At 40.0% G+C, this 20,831-nt stretch overlaps 2 protein-coding genes across 2 annotated transcripts; one reads left to right on the forward strand and one right to left on the reverse strand.

The window, feature by feature from the left end:
* The first annotated feature begins 963 nt into the window (after positions 1 to 963).
* ap2s1 (adaptor related protein complex 2 subunit sigma 1) lies at positions 964 to 7,106 on the forward strand. Its single transcript, XM_068585451.1, has 5 exons — positions 964 to 1,104; positions 1,692 to 1,841; positions 2,640 to 2,753; positions 4,690 to 4,749; positions 5,494 to 7,106. The coding sequence occupies exons 1-5, from the start codon at positions 1,102 to 1,104 to the stop codon at positions 5,593 to 5,595; spliced, it is 429 nt and encodes a 142-aa protein (XP_068441552.1). The 5' UTR covers positions 964 to 1,101; the 3' UTR covers positions 5,596 to 7,106.
* Positions 7,107 to 7,801: 695 nt separating this feature from the next.
* rab4b (RAB4B, member RAS oncogene family) lies at positions 7,802 to 18,339 on the reverse strand. The gene is made up of 8 exons (XM_068585595.1): positions 18,156 to 18,339; positions 14,824 to 14,904; positions 13,484 to 13,598; positions 13,169 to 13,231; positions 10,880 to 11,034; positions 10,598 to 10,693; positions 10,304 to 10,481; positions 7,802 to 10,180 (listed from the first exon to the last, which is right to left on the reverse strand). Exons 1-7 carry the CDS (start codon positions 18,169 to 18,171, stop codon positions 10,366 to 10,368), a joined length of 642 nt encoding a protein of 213 aa, XP_068441696.1. The 5' UTR covers positions 18,172 to 18,339; the 3' UTR covers positions 7,802 to 10,180; positions 10,304 to 10,365.
* Between the last annotated feature and the right edge of the window lie 2,492 nt (positions 18,340 to 20,831).

Consider the following 20,831-nt stretch of genomic DNA (forward strand, 5'->3'; position numbering starts at 1 on the left):
CAAAGTTTCTGTTGAATAATCTGCCTAAATTTTGCATCGCTCTCTCCAACCACTGTTTTTTTTCTTCTATTGACCATACACTATCATACAACTTCATCATATAGCAATTAGATTATGAAACAAAAGGTAATTTTATTTGTGATATTCAGTTTTTGAAGGTTACCTGTGCTTTCATTACCATAGACGCACGAGAATGAAGACACAGAAAAAATGTATGTCTATCATTAACTCACTGGTTGTTTTTTCCTTTCATTTTATATTGGTTCTCTATCAACCCTCTTTGTATTTGTAGCTGAAATATGTATGGTTCTTAAGAGTAAGTACATTCCTTCACTCACAGTTGTGCAATTCCTGACCATTACATTTCCCCCACCCCTGTTTGACCCCCCTAAACACCCTGAATGCTCAGAGAGGCAAGCTGTCCAAGCTGTCTGAACAATTTTCTGCAATGAATGGCTGCCCACCCAGACAAGTAAACAAACTCTGAGCCCTGACACTGCAGAAAACAACCACAATTGATGTAACCACCGAGGGTGGAAATATATACCGCGATTGCAACTTTTTCATTCTATAACGTGTATGAACGTTTTTTTTCTGAGGTGCAGTGTGGTACAAACGAACGCTGTTGCATATAAGAAATGTCAAGGTGGACAATATTGAGTATTGACATTTTAAAATAACATTGAGTTTCCGAAAAAAACATGAGTGATAATACCGGATGAGTGTCACATGATAATGTCTTTCATTCTTACCTACATTTACGGTTTGTTTAAATTCGCATTAGAAACAACATATCAAGATTTTTTTGCAATAGAAAATAGATCTTCTCACGTGATCCAAAGCGTGACTCAACTGAAGACACCCCAGAGGGGCGCTGGTTCTTGAAGTGTCATAGGACGTCGCAGCGGCTCTAAATGTCGCGACTTAAACTACGTCCCCCACAATGCAACGCAACTAGTGCAACTTCTCACTTCCTGTTAGCTCGGGAAAGATAGCGGATGAGCGGTCGAAGAAATTACTGATGTATTTATGAAAAAATCCTCGCAAAGTTGATCAGGAACGTACTATTCTGGAGCCTGTCAGGTCCATATTTAGGAGACAATGGTAAATATGCCGCATGTGAACAGGTTTTCTCCACGTAACGGTCACGTTTTACCGCTAGCTTGTTCGCTGGAAAACCTCTTCATTCAGTAAGTAGAAAACGTTAGCCAGCTAGCTGGTGAGCTAACTTACCTGAGCTGGATGAAGCCACAGATCTGAACTCACGACGTTCGATCACAGGCACCAACTAGCTACACAAATCGATCGCCTGGCAATCATTTTGACTTTGTCTGAGGTCTTGCACAATCTTGTTGTCAACAAAATGGGTGTGGTTTAGCTAAGGCTACTGTGAGCTTACACATTTGCTAAAGCTATTGCTACCAGTTTATATCTAGCTAGCTACAGTTTAATAAATAATTGGAGAAATACAACTTACATTCAATAATCAAACGTAGTTATTTCTAGATTGTATTAACGGCGTTAATTGGTAGCAGGTGACAGCCAATATAGAACAAAGTAACATTTACATTAGCTAGTCGTGTCTTATCTATTTAACATCACTTAACGTTACACATCTAGAACAAGTAACGTTGGACGATTTCTGTTGCAATCTCATTTTGTCTCTATTATTTCCTCATTTCATCGCATAGATCCGCTTCATCCTTATCCAGAACCGAGCAGGGAAGACACGACTGGCCAAGTGGTACATGCAGTTTGATGATGATGAGAAACAGAAGTTGATCGAGGAAGTGCATGCTGTGGTAACTGTCAGAGATGCCAAGCACACCAACTTTGTGGAGGTATGGGATCATTCGGTATCAAATGCATGCGTTCACAGTTGTATGATTATATATTTTTTCTGGGTGGTTCTTTTACGTTCCCCAATATGTTGCTTTGTTCAGTTGAACCAGAACTTTTGTCTAAATACTAATGAGGAATCAGAATCTTTTTTATTGCCTCGTGAGTTAGTACAAACGAGGAATTTGTCCTGTCGGAGGGTGCATCACAACACAACAACAACAACAACAACAAGAGCAGCAACATCAAAGAACATTTAACTATACAAGAGAAAGTATAAAATAACATTTGGATAAGAACAAGTAATAAGTAAGTAAGTAAAGAAGTAAAGTGCAGTAAATAAATAGCGACGCAATAAAAAAATAAAGGGGTAACGATCAATAATAATAACAATAATAAGAGTAAAGTTAAAGTAAAGTATAATGACTGTAACCTCGCTGTCATTAAAAGTTACTGTTGTGGCTATTTCACCGTAAAATTTATAGGGTGACTCGTTTTCCATTAGTTTTTCACTTAAACAAATCTGAAGTCATTTTTCTAAATTTACAACCAATTACAAAAATAACCATTTCAACCAATGGATGCCACTCTGGAGAAATACACTGTCAAAACAAAAACCCTGGTCTGCTAACCAGTTTTACTGTGCATGTTGTTCCAAAGTAATCAGAAATGTAGTGTTTGTGTTTTACTTGAGAAAAATCAAACCCTGGGAAGCTTACCTCCAAAGTAAAGCTGCTGTTGTTGTCATAATATGAGAGACAAAGTTGTTAAGAGGCTTCATCTTTTTTTTGTTCTCACAGTTCAGGAACTTCAAGATCATTTACCGGCGTTATGCTGGTCTATACTTCTGTATTTGTGTGGATGTGACTGATAACAACCTGGCATACCTCGAGGGGATCCATAACTTTGTAGAGGTAACTGACATACACAACACATGACGTATATACTTAGAAAGTTAACTGTGATGATTTATTTCTTATGGTCAAATTGTTTTGAGAAATGTCTGTTAATGATTTTTTTTTCAAAACATAAGCTGTACTGTTTGCAGCTGCTTAATATGAAACTTGCATTCTTTGGGATGTACAGATTGCAGTCAAATGACATTTAGTGCAATGTAATATCTAAATAAAAATAAAAAAAGGTGTCGCAAGGACAACGTTTGCCACACTTTAATCATGAGTCTCTTTCGGTACAAACTAGTAGAATCAGGTTCCTTTTGCATTCTTATGTTCACGGTGTATCCTTATTGACTTTGATCAGTGTTAGATAATGCTAAGTCAAGTGATGCTGGAAATAAGCCTCCAGCAATAAAAAAAAAAAAAATTGATCACTAATTACTAACTAAGTCTGATAGCAACTGACTGCAGATACATTGCACAAACACTGAAATAGCTGTGGCAATGATACAGCAATTAAAGCAACTAAAATGTTCAAAGTTTTCTAATAATTATTGTGCAGCTACTGTATGACCTCCTTTAGCACAGTTACATCCTCTCACTGCTCAGGTTGGCTCATAAAGTGCTACTGCAGTAAAAACAACAAATTAATTGCATTTGAGTATTGTCTGCTACTCTACATGTCAGATGTTGTTCGACAGTAGATCTACAAATATGATCAGGATCATGTTTTACATTTTTTTCTTTTTTACAAGTAGTAGGTATTGCATTACTAAAACAGTTTTGAAATAGAACGCCAGCTAATTAATTCATGACATAATCATCGTAACTTGCTTTGTTTGATATACAACTTGGTGATGTGAAGGAATTAGGCAGCTCAAATGCATCTTGTTCTATCACTTTGCTTAGTTACTGGTTAACAGCTTATTCCTTTTCTCATAATATTCAATTGTAAAAATCGAATAAATATCAACTAAAATAGTGCGCTTAAGGTAGGATCTACTGTTTGTTTTTGGCTTAGACAAATAGTAGACCGTTTTGATTCAGAGCCCTCAGGAGTGAAGTTCATTTGATGTAATGTTTGACTATGAAGAAATGCATGTGCAATCTGAAAAGCATAGCACAGTCTTCAGTTGCACTTTCTAAACGTGTTGTTGCATATAACCTCATGCCAAATGTAAAAAAAAAACGTTTTAAAATACAGTGCATGTTTTTTCTTATTTTTTTAAGACCACAAGCTCACAGCAGAACTTCATGGTGCTTGTTTCAACATTTACTTTAGCAAATTCTTAACAAGGGGTCAGTAGTTCTGCTATTGTAAATTACACTACATCCCTGCTTAAAATTGAGTTATTGCTCATACAAGATGAAAAGAGCGCCACATCAATTTTAATTTGGCATATTTGAGATTAAAATTGGCTTCTACAGCATCAACACAATCTGAAGCAATTTATCACATGAAATTTATAAAATTAACATTTATAAAGCTATTGGCTATATAAAGATATAGTTGAGTAGTGTCGTCCTGAGCAGAGAATAAAGTTGCTCTCCCTCTTTGTGTGTTGTTGTCTAAGCGTGTCCTCGCTTTGTTCACGTAGCTGGTCTGCATGTTTTGAGTGCTCACGGCTGATAACGCCGGCTCGACCAACAGCATCGTCACGGAATTATAGAACCTAGTGTGCGTTCTTATACCCATACTATGTATTATGCCAGAAAAAAAATCTGTACTTTGTAAGGACAGCTGCAGTATGCACTGAGTAAAAAGAAAAATCGTGTCGTTTGGAGCGCAACTCCACTCTCTGGTTCCTTCTTAGATAAACACTGTTCGCTCTGCTGCTGTTAGCATCGTTAGCTGCGACTTTGGCATTCAAAATGCTCCCAATCTTGTGCCCTACAATTACCATGCATTTTTACGTCTTCTCACAGCAGACACTGTTCTTCTCTTTCCTACAAGGTGCTGAATGAGTATTTCCACAATGTGTGTGAATTGGACCTCGTGTTCAACTTCTACAAGGTAAGGACCTAACAGTATTTTTGCTTTGGGAGATTTAAAAAAATGTTATAATCGCTTTGATTAAAGAGACGGTGCAAAGAAAATGTTTATTTCATTAAAATCAATGTCAAAATTATATAATATGCAGAATTTACTCATACAGTGAGATTAATCTAAATCATGTTAGTGAGGGATGGCTATATATTTTTCATAGGGAGAAGTACTAAGCAGCAAACACCTCTAAACTGTTTCCCAACTGCTGTTGGTGCTCTTACTAATCACTAAAGGTGTCTGAACATCCGCCCACACGCAATACTTAAACCAAGCACCGCCCACGTTTGACATGTTACACCCAACCACAAGAGAAATCAACATTTATTGAAAAATGTAGTTCTAATGTAATGTGTACTGATGCACAGTAGTTCAGAGGACAAAACTATTTCACAAGCTCACTTATCTGAGGAGTGTGGCAGTGAAGTACTGATTCATCTGTTATTTCTTAATTTTGATGACACATAGGTGGAGGTAAGTAATGATAGCCACAGGACGATGGCTTGTCATAGTTTCGGCCAATTTTTTTCTCCAGTGAACTCTAACCTGTCAAGGGACAAAGATAATAGAGCTTGTGTTTCAGGTCCAACCACACTCCATGTGGTTTGTGGGATTTGTACTCCTATTTTAATCCTACCTGAGTCCTCATTTCCTGCCATCACAATGTTGGGCCATGTCAGCCCTCTAATGCACTGTCTTTGTCTCCACTTTAAGGTGTACACGGTGGTAGATGAGATGTTCCTGGCTGGGGAGATCAGGGAAACCAGTCAGACCAAGGTCCTCAAGCAGCTCCTCATGCTCCAGTCGCTTGAGTAGGAAACAGACAACCAACCTTCCTATCTGCCCCTTAATCTGCTGTCCTGGTCCCAAACTTCACCTACTCCTCGGTCCAGTCACTCTGGAAGTCATTTTCCTGCATCTACAGAGCAGACCTCCTTCTTAAGTAAACTTCAGGAGGTGTTTTAAGAAATATAAATGCACAATATTGTGTACATATGGATATATGATAGGGAGCTTCAGTAAACCTGTTTCTCATAGCAGTCTGTATGTTGCAATATTCTGTATTTGTTGTTCTCCTAGTATTTAAAGGCTCTACATTTCAAAGTGTTAACTTGTTAACATTTTATATACCGCCTAAGTTAGAATCAATGTAATATTCTGTTCACTTTTTTTCAAAGCTAGGGACAGCAGAAATTAGTTATTTCATAAAGTAACCAATTAGTCTTTGCATTTATCTCTGTACCTTGTGGAAACACTGATGGAGATTCACCAGTGTCACACTGCTCTCTCCTGTCCTCCTCCTGTCCTCCCTTCCTTCACCTCTACTTTACATTTAGTGGCATTACTGTAACTAATAAGCACCATGTATTGAGAGTGACTGCCTGAAACAGCCATTTCTATAAATTCATGTAAAGAAAGACCTTGCCGGCGTTGCAGTATTACACGAGACATTTTGTATCTGGATCACAATACACGCAAACTTGAACTAGAAAGCCCTCTAGAGCAATTGACCCATCACAGCAGGTTCATAATTGAATGGAGTGTACTTAGGATGAGTGCAATTGTGACGATGTGTTATGGTAACCTGTGGCAACATCCTCATGGCTGATGATGATGATGATGATGATGATGAACCGTGCTGGTTCTGGAGGCTCAGATGGCTGCGTTCTGGATGTTGTAATGGTTTTCATTGCATTTCAAATGATCGAGGTGATTTGATGCAACACATTACATTAAATGGTGCTTGTTGGTCACACAACACACTCAGATGGGAAAAAAAACTCTGGATGTAGAAAGTATATTTTACTCAAAGCAGTACTGTGGAGTTAGTGTAGTATGTGTGTACATACAGTGTATCCTGCGTATGTTGTATATTGTGAAAGTAACATGCATTCCAGAAAGAGTGGTCCTGGCTGTTTGGTCTGAGGAGCATTTACTTGTGTAAGATCCATGAATGCCTTTGCCATTGCAACATAATTTGGCTTTTAAATTCCTCCTACAAGCCTCATGAACTTTGACAAATAAACACTTTTATTCATTTCACTTTGCTGGACTTTAATGTTTATGAAATTACTTGACATAATCCTAAATTTACCATATCCTGTCACAAAGGTGGTTTCAAATGTTACTGTTGAACTTTTGTATTTTTTTTTTTTTAAATGATTAGGCAATTGTGAAATATGTACTGCTTCCCTTTTGTCCACCTATGCGAGTTTGTTGATGGAAGATGTGTGTTTGTATGTATTGCTGTCTCCAATTTAACTACCCACATCAATACATCCCATTATATGTAAATAATCTAATAAACAGATGAAGTGATACATGAATATCAACTGTCAATGGCTTCTAGTTAATTGATCTCTTTGAAAAGGGCAAATTTCATAAGATTGATATTTTCCCTTGAAGACTCCATTGGCGGTTATGTCGTTAAACAAAATACAGTAATAAATATCTGTCAACAGTTTTTAACACTTTTTTTAAAACTTGCAATATTCTGTCAGTACCGAACCTTAAGATTTTCCTATCCAATACTTTAGCACCATCTAGTGGATAAACAGCTCTTCCGCAGTAAATTATGCAATTTGGTTATGAGGTCATCTTGACAGCCAGTCTAGGATCAATAAATCAGTCAATATATCCACTTCAGCTACATTAAACCACTCTAGCCATTACTCCATCGAGCTGAGAACATAAATCCAGACAATTGGATACAGAGGTCATTTACTCTTCATCTTACGAGTCCTCTGACATCCTCACCTCACCCCAACTGCCTTTGAGAGAAATGACAGAAGAATGCAAGAGGAGGAAAATTATTCACATTCATGGACGCTATTGTTAACTTTCAGGTTCTGCTAAGTCAGCTGCCCGTAAACCCAATGTGTAATAAGTTAGTGCTCAATAGGGAGTTTAAGCAAGTGAGTTTGACCTATATTCAGGATCTGATGTCACTAAGAGACAAGACACATATGGACATTAACCTCCAGGAGACGGGGAAAGGGAATAATTGAAAAAAACAAGCAGTTTACTGGGAATTGCATATTCATTACAATCAATGAGGAACACTCACTCTCAATAGACAAATCTTATTTACAGCATAGATTACTTGAAATGTACAGTAGTATTTGGGGTTGATTATATAACATTGATTACTAAGCAATAACTGAGTTTGATTGTGTTTATCACATGATTGAATCCAGACAGGAAGTGAGAAAAGGATGGATATTCTGATAAACTGTATGATAAATACATACAGATGAATGCAAGCGGACTGGTTCGACAGCCATCAACCATTTACACGTCTTGATAACCGATTTTAAATGACAACTTGTGGATATGAGTGATCGAAATAGCTGCGGACGGCAGGAAGTGAACATCTTCTTATCACTACCTCCACGTCAGTAGCAGGCAATAAACAGCAAGAAATTAAAGATCTCAGTTGTCATTTAGTAAGAAATGATAACATACAGTTAAAATCTTTATTACAATATACTGTTCAAGTAAAATAAAATGTACAATTCTATAGTTGCCGCATATAAACAAAAAACATGAAAATTCCAAAGTAAAAGTGCACTTGCAGAAGGAGACAAAACTATCATACAACGCCAGTATTTTATGGAAACAAAAAAACTCTTTGACCATCTGCCGGTTGATATCTTATACTATCTTGTGTTTGCACAACTCAGTCTTTTTCCAGTCAGTGTGCTGCTCACTTGAGCTTAAAACACATAAGGCTGGTCAGGGAGGACATATGCTCACACTTTGTGAGAAGACGTGGGAAATCAGATTAGCAGGCAGTTTGTTGTGATCTCCTCTGGGCCGGTCGGTACGCTCTGCTCCCAGTGGTTCAGACAGAAGCAGTGCCTTTGACTCAACAGCAGGGCAGGATGTTTTAACGCCATTAACTCGCAACCTCACTCTACTCTGGCAGCACCGCACACCATGTTGTCCGTGCTGCATCAAAAAGGAAACCACGTTACAGTGGAAATTCCCTGTTTCGCGCCAGGATGAGACTGGTTTGTTTTAAGCAGAAAGCATCTGGGCTGACTTTGCAAACTCAATGACAGTTTGGAGCAAAGCAGAGCTGCTTCTTCTTTGCTTGACAAAGATAAGTAAAAACTACTATGGAAGGCTAAATACAGCATTCCCGCTTTCATCACGATGACATTGTTGAGCCTCTGAGAGAACTGAGTGGGTAGAAAGTTTCCCCAAACATGGCAGAGGCAAAACCAGCAGCGGTTTCCTGTGACGTCCCTCATACAGAATGTGCAGTGTAAATTAAAGGGAGGTCAAAAATAAATACATGGAGAAACAGCCCAGCATAAGAAGTCAAAGACATTTTTTTACTTTTATCAATATTAATGACCCTTTCTTAACCGAACAATGTGATAAGGGAACTGGGCCTTTACCATGGGCTGAATCTGATTAAGCAAATTTACAGACTTTGGAAACTTTGGTGTATAATAAAGAGATAAATCTCTGTTTTGTGCTTGTCTATGTGGCTGCAGAGTGACGTGATTGGACCATTTCCTCCGACCGGTCAGAGACGTAGTGACTAGGAATAATACACTTTAGATCTACAATATCAAGTGTACTACGAAGGCCAATACTTTATTATAATAGTGCATTGTAATGCAAACCAATCAGTCAAATGCCTCAACGTAACACATTTGAGAGTGTGTAAAAGAACTGGGCTCTACATTTGGGCCTGTATGATTTAAAATAAATCTTAAACAAGCATAAACTCACCAATCAGCTGTTTCCATTTGGTTTAGCAGAAATTACTGGACAACAGCTAAAGTAACCCTGACAAAGATTCACATTGCGTCTGGTTTTCAGTATATTCTAGATGAATACATACCAAAATGTTAACAGGTCGACTTCTATTGACTTTAAAACTGTTAATCGCTTTGTCACCATCAACGTCGGAATTTACATGAAGTACAGTTCACTCAAATAATAGATAATAAAAAAAACAATCGGGTGCCTTCATGAATATTAAAACTCAAACGCGATGACCAAACTTATCTTGAATCCTAATCAGATAGGTTTAACAATGAATATGCACAAAATAGTTGACCAATAATAATTTAGAAACAATGATGTGCAAACGCAGAAAGCATGGAGGTGACACTAAAACCAGAATGAAAGCACAGAGATAAAACAACCGTAGAGGAGCCCATACACACAACCCGTGACTCTGCCTGGTCTGGTAAGTCACTGAGACTTTAAGTTATGATCCCAGCGTGTTCACACTGAGGGGTTTCCCTGCCCGACACAGGGGCAAAGTACCAGAGGTCAGAGGGTCAGGGGTTGCAGTGATATCCATGACCGCTCATTCAGGTGATCCAAGGTGTGTGAGACTGCAGAGAGAAGGGTCCCACACACCACAAAACACCTGGGGCTGTAGAAGAGAAAGGAGATTAGAATGTAATCACTGATCAATACTGAGGCTAGTCAAAAATGAAAGAGGCACAATGTCTTGTTTAAAAACCCAACCAGGATGAGCTGATGACCCGCCACTGACCTGTAGGGGGCGTGCCATCTGTGTGGGCCTGTGGGCTGAGGTGAGGGTGGGGCCCCCGATCCCTAGCAATTACATGGCTGTTTATTCTGTGTGGTGGTGCTTCTTGGCTGTCGCAGCTGCCTCAACGAAGCATCTCCATACTGGATCCCTGAACCCATCCTCTCCGGGTCCAACTCTCCTTTGAAAAGAACCACAGAGAGTGAAGTCAGGGATGAAGACAGACCGGTACATAGTGAGACTAAAAAAGGCAGAGCAACAGGCTACATCTTAAGTAGTGCTGAATGAGCAGCATACCTGAATCTATCTTGTTGAGGATGGTGCGAGCGCACTTCAGGAAACCCTCCTCGACATTTTCTCCTGTCAGAGCACTGGTCTCCAGGAACATGAGCTCTGCGGAGATAAACAAATAAGAAGCAAAACATTCAAGCCAGGAGGAACTAAAGACAGGGTGGGGCGGCACAACATTATGCAAAGCAGGCACACAAAACAAAATAAAACAGATAAAACGCGATAAAAAAAAAACAAGAGAAGACAGAGACTTGAAAAGTGAGATCGTGTAGATTCAACAACAGTTACCGTTCTCCTGAGCAAAGCGCGACGCTTCCAGGAAGGTCACTTCTCTGTCGGCATCCAGGTCTTTCTTGTTGCCACACAGAATAATGACTATGTTGGGGCTCGCCAGAGTCCGTGCATCGGTCAGCCAGTTGGTTAGGGCATTGTACGTCTCCCGACTGTAAGACATGACCGGACAGATGGACACAATACGACATGTACTAGTTTATTGTTTTGTGAACAGGATCGTTTTGCAACATGTTACGCTCAAAAAGGATTTCCCCTGTCGGCATAACCTCAAGGGTCCATGTCACATGCAAATGTTGTATATGTGGCCCTTTAAAGTGCTCTTTATTTTATGTGGTAAACAATGCATCTAGAGTCTTAAATATTAATTTATTATCTTTACTTTTCTTGCTCAAATCTTTTACATGAACACCAGAAACTGCCAAATATAAAATGAAGAATCTTTCAGTGTTGAAGGCACCAACAACCCCCCCCCCCCCAACCCCCCACCCAAAAACAATTAACTGGCCAAACCATTGTTTGTTGTCCCTCTCATAGTTAACAGGGAGGTTACCAAGACAACATGCTATTCAGAGCCAGTTGCTGAGTAACTTGTTAGTCAGAACAGAATGTTCTCTAAAACTAGTCTGTTTCCCTGCTCAGATCACTGGATTAGATTAGTCTGATATGCAGGGGAGACGGTCATGGACACTTCTTTGGGTTGAAGCCACCGGTCCCCATGGGGACAGGGCCCTTGTGTCCATAGTAACATGAGGCCAGTGAGTTAGCAGAAGGGTGTTGGTCAGCAGAATGATGTGGAACAGCTGCTTTCACAAACAGCCAAAGAATGACGTCACTGCTCATCCACAGCAGCCGCAATTGAATTCACATTCTCTCTTCCTTCTCTCTTACTTCCTGTTCTCCTTCCTGCTTACCTTTTTACATGCGAGAAGTGATAAATGTCTGCATTTCCAATAACTCTCTGGTTTTCCTTCCCCTCACGCTCCCTCCACCTGCAGTTTTCTCCCTCCACTCTCCCTGTTTCTTTTCTGAGGTGACACTTTCTGTGATGGACGTTTTCTTCCCGGCTTGCTGCTGCTGCCGCCTGCCACAGGATGCCACTACATTACAGCTGCTGCCACTCTGCACTCCATCTCTCCCTCCTCAATAGCCCATACATTCCCACCAACACTAACTGTGTTACATTCCTGTCTCTCTGCATTACTGCACTCACTCAATCTTGATTTCACAACCCTTCTATCGCTTCACAAAGCTTATGGAAAACCGGCCTGTGTGTGTCCTAGTATTCATATTTCGCTGTGTGGGTACAGCATAGTTGTAAAAATTGCACAATTTCTGGAGGTGGTTTGGACATATCAGTGGCCGGCTGCCCGGGCCAGCGAGGCCTTCTCTCCTGGCCTAAACAGAATCACAAAGTTATAGCTATTTTATAATATATTTTATAATATAATTTATATATATATATATATATATATATATATATATATATATATATATATATATATATATATATATATATATATATATATATATATATATATATATATATATATATATATAATTATTATTTTTCCTCATTTTTCCTCCTGGTTTGCTGCTTCTGCTGAGGCCAGCTCACTGGCCTAGAACGCTGCTTTAACGCTCTTTATCCAATCAGATCTCGTCCGTCTGTCTGTCTCTCTCTTCTTTCTCTCCACCAGTTAAACAGTGACGGCCAGCGGCCTGGTGCTGTGTAATCCTTTATAGACCTTGCACAGTGCACACACACTTTTGGTGGCCTGTCGCCAGCAACAGAAAGTAACATGCAAAAAGGATGCAAAAATAATTTGACCGTAACTTTGCGCGGCGATCAGCTATTAAACAGCACAGCAGGCGTAATGACATAAGCCACGGCTCGCCACTGGGACCTACTATAGTCTTTTTGACACTGTGACAGACTGAAAACTACAATATGGCCACTTACATAAATTAATTGAGTAAATTGAAATACTATTAAAAGTTAAGCTTCATGGATCAGTAAATTCAAATTTCAGGTCCAATTTAAAAACATCATCGCTGTGAATGTCTCACTATCATGTTGTGTTTTCAGCTTTCTTTTGCAGTTTTTGATGATTATTTTGTCCTTTTATAGAAATGTCCGCACTGGCAGGAAAATGTAAGTAATGTGCTCATGTCTGTTTCCCACAATATGGACATGTATTATTACAAATGTTGATTCTGATACACAAATATGTAGTATAATCTATCTATAAAACATTTGTACAGTACGTGCGATGATTGTTTTACCTGGTAATATCATAAACGAGGAGAGCTCCAGCAGCTCCTCTGTAGTAGCTGCGTGTAACAGAACTGTGGAGATAATGCAGAAGTCTTAGTTAAAAATAACAGATTCACAATATTAATATCAGCTAGTGAAATCTGGCTTAGGAAGGTGAATGAGAAACAATTCATTGCTTTTAACTACTTTGAAACAGTGGAATCTCCACTTGCCACTACGGGTAACTGTTAGCTGTTAGCTGGGTGTTGGCCAAAGACAGCATGTGTGTTGTTCAGCATATTGATGTTTTCCTTGTGCTTCTAAAAAATATTGTAGGCCAGTACCGGAATCGCTCCTGCCCGGCAGTGTCCCAGATCTGCAGTTTGACTGTCTTGCCAGCGACATTGACAACTCTGGATCCAAACTCCACGCCGATGGTGTGGTTGGAGTCCTGTTTGACTGCAACAAGAACACGGAGAAAAGAGAGTGAACAAGAAGTCGCATGATGGGGTAATAGCACAGCAGAACCACAAACTAGTAATTGTAGTGATGCCATTATGTGCTTTTTTCCTGGCAAATTCATGTGCTGTTTAAAGAGGAGCCATAGCGATAGTGGAGACAACTCTTATCTCTAAACTATAATATGTTGGTGTGCTTGTTTAAAATACCTAAGCTGTTGGCTTCAAACAGCTCGAATCCTCATTAGAGGCGAGAAGGAGTCTCGATGAGATTTGCACTGTCAACCTGCCCTCCCTCTCCCTCTCTCGCCCCCTTCCCCTCCCCCGTGACGACACAGGGTCCCAACATGTCTCGATTCAAATTAATACAAGCGTGTCGTCAGACACAAGTTTTAATTAACTTACTGGCTTGTTTACTTACTTACGAGCTTACTTATCAACACTGTCACAGTTCTGAAGTTCAATGGATAGTTAAAATGTGTTGTTATAACTCGATCACTGAATTACATGTTTATTGAGGACGGCCCTGCAATAAATCCTGACTTTGTGAGGCTTATGATGTTCATATTTGTTGACACTGTCAGGGATAGAAATGCAGATTCAACTCAACCTTTTAAGTAATTAATAGTTTTGGTGTTTTTCTGGATACAGAACGTGCAAGTTTAAAGTAAATGGAATTCAACCACAAAATGGCAGCTCAGGCCAAACATTGTATTTTCATGGTATAAAAAAGAAACAGACATACAGAATACAAATGTAAAAAAATACATAATACATAGTCAAATTATTATAATAGAAGGTCTTAGTTAAAATCTAAATCTATTTTAGAGTTAACGAGATGAGAATCAGAAATTCACATCCAATTTATTTTTAATTGGAAGATTTAGTAATGTTAAGTCCCTACGCCAGAGAACGATGAAAAATTATAACTATAACTTTGTTGGATGAATGATTATCTACCGTGAATGTTAGGAATCTGGACAGACACACATTCCTCTTGCCATTTTTTTTTAACTGTACATAGGGGTCAATGAATAACTTATTTAAGGAGGAAGTTGTTTACTTGAAAAGCAAGTGTAACCTCACAGCAGAGTGAAGGGTTTATTTGGTGTGTGTGGCATGAAACATTATTAAAATCAACTACACGGATTGGGACCATGTCAATTTCTGTGTACGTGTCATAGAATAGTGAAGTGATTTATAGTCTTTAATGAGGTAAAACTTACACTTGCTCTCAATGAATTGGTGGAGAAGGCAGGATTTCCCTGTCCCAGCGCTGCCAATCACCAGGAACTTAAACAGGAAGTCTGCAAGCAGAGGAAAGGAGGTAGAGATCAATGCCACATCAATGTCAGGGGAGAATCTGAACCTGCTGCTCTTAACAATTCCATCCTCGGAGACAATCCTGAGATTTACTCCTTATCCCATTGAGCTTTAACTTGCACCGTATCCAACAACCCCAAATTAGCCTGCTAATCACAAAGCCTTGCATGTAATCAGCATAACCGACTACTTATGATTCTGATTTAATATGCTTGTTTGTCTGAGGTGGGAAATGACCGTTTGAAGAAGCACCAGCACTTAATAGCGCATGTCATTAGAGCAAAGTCAAAGCTTTTGTTATTGAACGTGGTTTATGTTAGCTTGCGCAGGGATTGTAGGACCACAACCAGCTGGCTGTACAGATGTTGTTGTTGTTGTTGTTGTTGTTGTTGTTGTTGTTGTTGTTGTTGTTGTTGTTGTTGTTGTTGTTGTTGTTGTTGTTGTTGTTGTTGTTCTGGAGAGTGGGCCCTACAACCTAACCCACGCATATGAACCAGAGCCCAAATGACTCCGGCCCCTGACATTCAAGGCCTTCCACACAGTACGGCCTTTGTGTGCTGTGACCAAAGATAATGGCGGCCAGGGGGCACTTACGTGGGCTGTGCTTCCGTTCCAACTGGATATGAAACAGTGTGCCGATAGAGAAAATTAAAAGTGTGTGGATGTGAAAGCGCCATAACTGAGTCTGTGTTTGTGTGTAGTGCATAGAGGGGTAGTAAAAGTATGACAGGAAATCCGAGAGTGATGGTGTGTTCCTCAGACTGTTAGCGCAAACAATAATTGCAAACAGCACATTTCCTCCTGAGAGCCTGCCTCAGTTGATTTTTAAAAACAGTGTGCAACTTGAGCTTAAGCGCTGGCTCTGCAAGCAGAAGTGCTGGCCTGGAAAATGAATCATGATTAGTGACTACTGTTGAGATTACCAGCAAGGTGAACATCCTGAGAGTATTCAGCTCCATCCAAGGTCAACAATAGTTTAGAAAAAAACTGGAGCTGCAGATGAGGTTGATCTTCAGTTCCCGTATGGCATTAAAACTTGTTGTGCTCGTGCTGTTAGAGCCACCAGCACCAACCGCAGCCGGTTCAGTTTATGGTGCACCTTTGTTTGTTAAGGCGGATGTTTTCTCAAGCAACATAAGCTAGAGGTCAAATACCCACAGGAACAAAACTGCTAAAGCAAAGCAAGGAGCCTACAAGCACTTATAGTTTTCTTCTGCAACAGAAGTTAGCGTTATAACCAAACATTGTCAACGATCCCGACAACAGAACTGGCATAACCGAAAGCTAACGGCTCGGTTTTAAAAGCTTGTCTCAGCTTTTTTTTCAGCATCTTCCCAGACAATGCATATTCCCATGAGAGATCTGCATACAACAATCAAGTTGTTAATATGGCAAAGCAATCGGGAGGGAGAAATGCAGCACTGCCCCTTCAATAGCAGCCTTTTAGGCTATTGTATTCTTTATACATCAATATTAAATAGCCCACAGACAAACACTGTTATCTGCGTTCAATTACACATGACACACAGAGGCCCAGATCTACCTGGGGTCTTGCACTTGGAGTTACTTAAAACATTTGCCTTACTGCAGACGACAGAAGGAAAATATGTTAACTAGAGAGATTAGATATCATTTCATTTCAATTAACAAAACATGATTCAAAAAAGTCAAATGTAACAAAGACCAAAATAATCAATGATGAGAAACACATGTGTGTGGGGTTTTCTGTCCAAACACAGGATGGATTTTTTTTTTCCAGTACTTTATATTTTAGAGATTAGGCCACTAATCAAGATAAAAATGAAGGAAAAAATAAATTTTCATTAGTTGCAGCTCCGGTACCTATACTCTCATTTTGCAGACATGGAGAAGTATGGACTATAGAAAAAGGTTAGCCCAGTTGTCCAATAAGAACCAAGTTGTGCATTAACACCAAAATGTTGGTATATTTATTTAAGTATTATCTGTCTGATTCAGAATTATTCGAAAACAAACCTACATTGATATTTGAAAACTGACAGATCATACTATTTTCTTATACAAATCTGATACTGTAGCTATCCATGATAAACTAATAAAAAAGACTGCCATACGACCCAAGGACCACATTAATTAAAACATAATGAATTCCCCATGGGTCCATCAAACCTGCCCATGTACTTACTGAATTTGTATTGCTTTTTGCTACTTCCAATACTGGCCCTCCAGGAGAGGAGACAGCACAGAAGGCTCAGACAGAAATCAATAAGCTATCACAGCTACCATGAGTGCTGCCGCTTTTACCAAAATGCTGCCCCCTGGGATAAAGTGTCATACACGGAATAAGGAGACAGGGTAGACACGTAGAAACAGATGTACTGTACTGTACTGTCTGTCTGTCTGTCTGTCTGTCTGTCTGTCTGTCTGTCTGTCTGTCTGTCTGTCTGTCTGTATATATATATATATATATATATATATATATATATATATATATATATATATATATATATAAAAAATGTGGAATTCAATTATACTGGGTCAACTGAGTCTGACATGGTCAGGCCGTCATGCTGAATGACTTCATGCAGAATAATAACAACTTTCTGTCAGTAGTGCTGGTGGTCTGTCGTAATGTCAATACTCACAGACGGATGCAACCCTGTCTGCTTGCATTAACGTGTCACTTAGACTGTCAAAAGACGTGCAGCTACTTGGCTTCAGGATGTGGTAGAGAACAGTGACACACAACAGCTGCTGCTCTACAGGTAACAGACTGCCATAGCTGTGTAACTTCCTCGTAGGCCCAGTAGCTAACGGCTACCCCTGAAATTAAAACACACACAGACTGAATGCAACATTCGTGCAGCTTGCACGGTTATCCAATCTGGTTGGATTTCAATAAGCTCAGGTCACCCCGACGTCTGCAAGCAAACACGTCCTTTGTGTATCGACAGACCACTGAAAGCGGTGTCTGAAGTTTGTCCAACTTCTACCTGGGAAACGTATGACCGTCTGTTCGCTCGCGCCGTTTGAGGAAGCGATGCACTCCGCCATCGAAGGACAGAGGTGTCAGTCAATGCTCACAATTAAACCCCCCACCCCCTTGCACTACCATCACTATCACATCCCACAGAAGCGGTGAGGTTGCAGCCTGCAGCTAACACAAGCCAAACCCCACTGCTAGCTAACTGACCCGTCTCGTCACACCGGAGCAACGTACACAACGTCAAGCAGCCAGTGGGAAGCCGAAACCTACCGTATGTCTCAGACATGATGACCCTCGCTGTCCGAAGGCTTCAGTCGGGGTCTAGTTTCAATGTTCTTTCGATATTGTGGCAGCTGTCCCCGCTGGCTTCACACCTCTTCAGGAGTGTTTAACTACGATGCTAGAGGTTTCCTTGATCCTTTCACAGCGTCTTCTTCGCTCCGACCACAAACAAACGCGGCAGCGGCGTCGTGGTACGTCATTCGTCGTCTGGTGCTGCGTTCGCGTGTCGTCGGCCGTGTCGGGATTTTTGAAGAGAACGAGCGTGACCGATTATATATGTCTGTAGGTGCAACAGTTAGCCACAAGGTGGCAGGCAAAGCTCAAGGGACAACCTGGTTAGATCCTGAAGCCTCAACATGACGTGACGCAACATGATTTGACATTTTTGGTTTATTTTATTCATTTATCATTGTATTTATTTATTTTCTTTTTAAACTTTTACTATGATGCCACAATGTCCTTAAAACAGCTACAATGGAACATTATTATAATTATTATTTAAAAAAACAATCTGTACACAAACATGTAGTGTCAAAATATCTGGCAATGGCATAAAAGTGTTGTCTTTGGCAAGCAGATGACTACTTTTCCCTCCTGATAATTGCTCATATCAATGTCTCTTGAGGTTTTAGTGAAATAAAGGAATGTTGGTTTTCTTTTTCTTTACTTTTATTTATTTATCACCTTTCCATACCTGCATACACATACACACTCACACAGAGCCCAGGGCATGGAGTACAGGGCTGTCCAAGGGCAACAGGTGATAAATTACAGAGTCTTCCACTCTGCTACTATCTCTCCTAGTTCCTCCCTGCCTTTGTTCAGCTTTGGCACTTCCCCTCATCCTTCCCAGCTTGTTAAAAGCTCTTTTCACTAAGATTAAAGACAGAAGGAAACACAAGGCTCAGCGTCGTGTGGGGGCACGGATGTTTTCCTAAGGTGGGCTACAAGAAAGGCTGGCCTTAAAGGTGTGCAGCAGGCAGAAACAAAAGAGGGAGGCTTTTGCGTCCATTAGGTGCTCTGCTTACCTTTGTGGGTGTCTCAGAGTCTATTGTGTCACTCTTGTCATCTTCCTTGTCCTCTCATCTATTGCAGGTAACATCACCAGAGCAGATATTTGATTGGACTGCAGGGCAAATAAGGTGCTTGTGAGTTAGTCTTTGTGTGGGTTGTTGACCTCGGACTATTCTGGACTACAGGTCAGACTAACATCAGAGAAGCTTGCTGGATGCACATGCTTTTAGAAAAACATACATACAATAGCTTTGAAGGGAGGGGGATCTTTCATGTTGCCTCCAGACAGTTTAAATCCAAGATCAAAAGAAATGTGTTTATGATGAGCACATTGGGGAAGCCCCACATAAAGCCAACAACATCCACAATGTTTACAACAATGAGTCATTTTCCAGTGGATAATTTGAGTAAATCACTTCTTGAGACAGGTGGACTCTGTGGTTGACCGGCATTACTGTAGATATAAAGGTGTTTGTAGCATCATGAGTCAGTGGCTATACGGTAAAACAGAGGCATGCCTGACGACAAGCTGTTTTATATACAGACACAAAGGCAATCTATGAAGTAAGGCCAATTAAGACACACTGTGGTGTAAACACAGCCAAGAGGCATGCATGCATCAATGAGTTGAAACAAGTTTAAGAATGTTGCATTTTCTTGAGCTGACAAATTTCACCTACAGAGGCGCTGTGACTGCAGCAACTGAGGTTGAAAAAATCTCAGATTTAAAATCCAACTGACAAAAACTGAATGAGGCCCTCAGACAGACGTTCATCTGTTGTGGTGGAGAATGAACAGTTTAGCTCTGATTCAAACTGAGGGGGTGTATTTATGTGCATACCTACCCTGCACAGTAGCACTTGTGCAACTGTTTGTTTGCTTCAGTTTCTATCCCACCTCACGGTTCTCCCCTCTATACTGCCTCAAAATAAATACTCTTGTAGGTCACCACACATTAGAGCTGACAATATATTTTGATCTCTGTAAGTAAAGGGAATGGGAGCCTTGTGATACCAAAGAGGGACTGCAGACTTTGAAATGAGTGGAAAGAATAAGAAAACATCTCTTAAAGTCATACTGAGGTTTACACACACTGTAAAAGAAAAAACTCTGCCATATCAAGATCCTTTTAGCTATTCATAGTTCAAGTCTCTTTCATCTTTCCATTATCAAGACAGTTGAAATGCTGGCAGCTATAAATACACGACACCCAAGACAGAAAACAACTCTGAGACTTGTTTGAATGTTCAATCTTGGTTTCGTATGGAAGCCTATAGTTCACAGAAATCAACCATTTCCTCCATAATAAGTAATTTTATTGTGAAGGTTACATAGAAGCCAATTTCCTTTCAGGCCACAGCAGACCTGAAAACCAGCAGGTGCTCAAGGGAGATGATCTAAAATAGAACGGAGGCATCACAAGTTACCCAGAGGCCCACAGACCTATTGGTTTTCACTTGGCAGACAACGACATTCACTAACAAGTGTTGCTATTTTTGATGTATGATTAATGTAATTAGTCAGGTTCACACAAGAAAACATAAATGTATATCTTTCAGATTTAATACTGAACACTACAGCAGACTCAACTGACTCACTTACTGTAAGTTCACTCTGTAGGTGGCTACGAAGAGTGAAGTGAGACCACGT

This window comes from Clinocottus analis, unplaced genomic scaffold (genome assembly GCF_023055335.1).
Source record: "Clinocottus analis isolate CAN_PGR_092001 unplaced genomic scaffold, fCliAna1.0.p SCAF_2, whole genome shotgun sequence".
NCBI lineage: Eukaryota > Metazoa > Chordata > Actinopteri > Perciformes > Cottidae > Clinocottus > Clinocottus analis.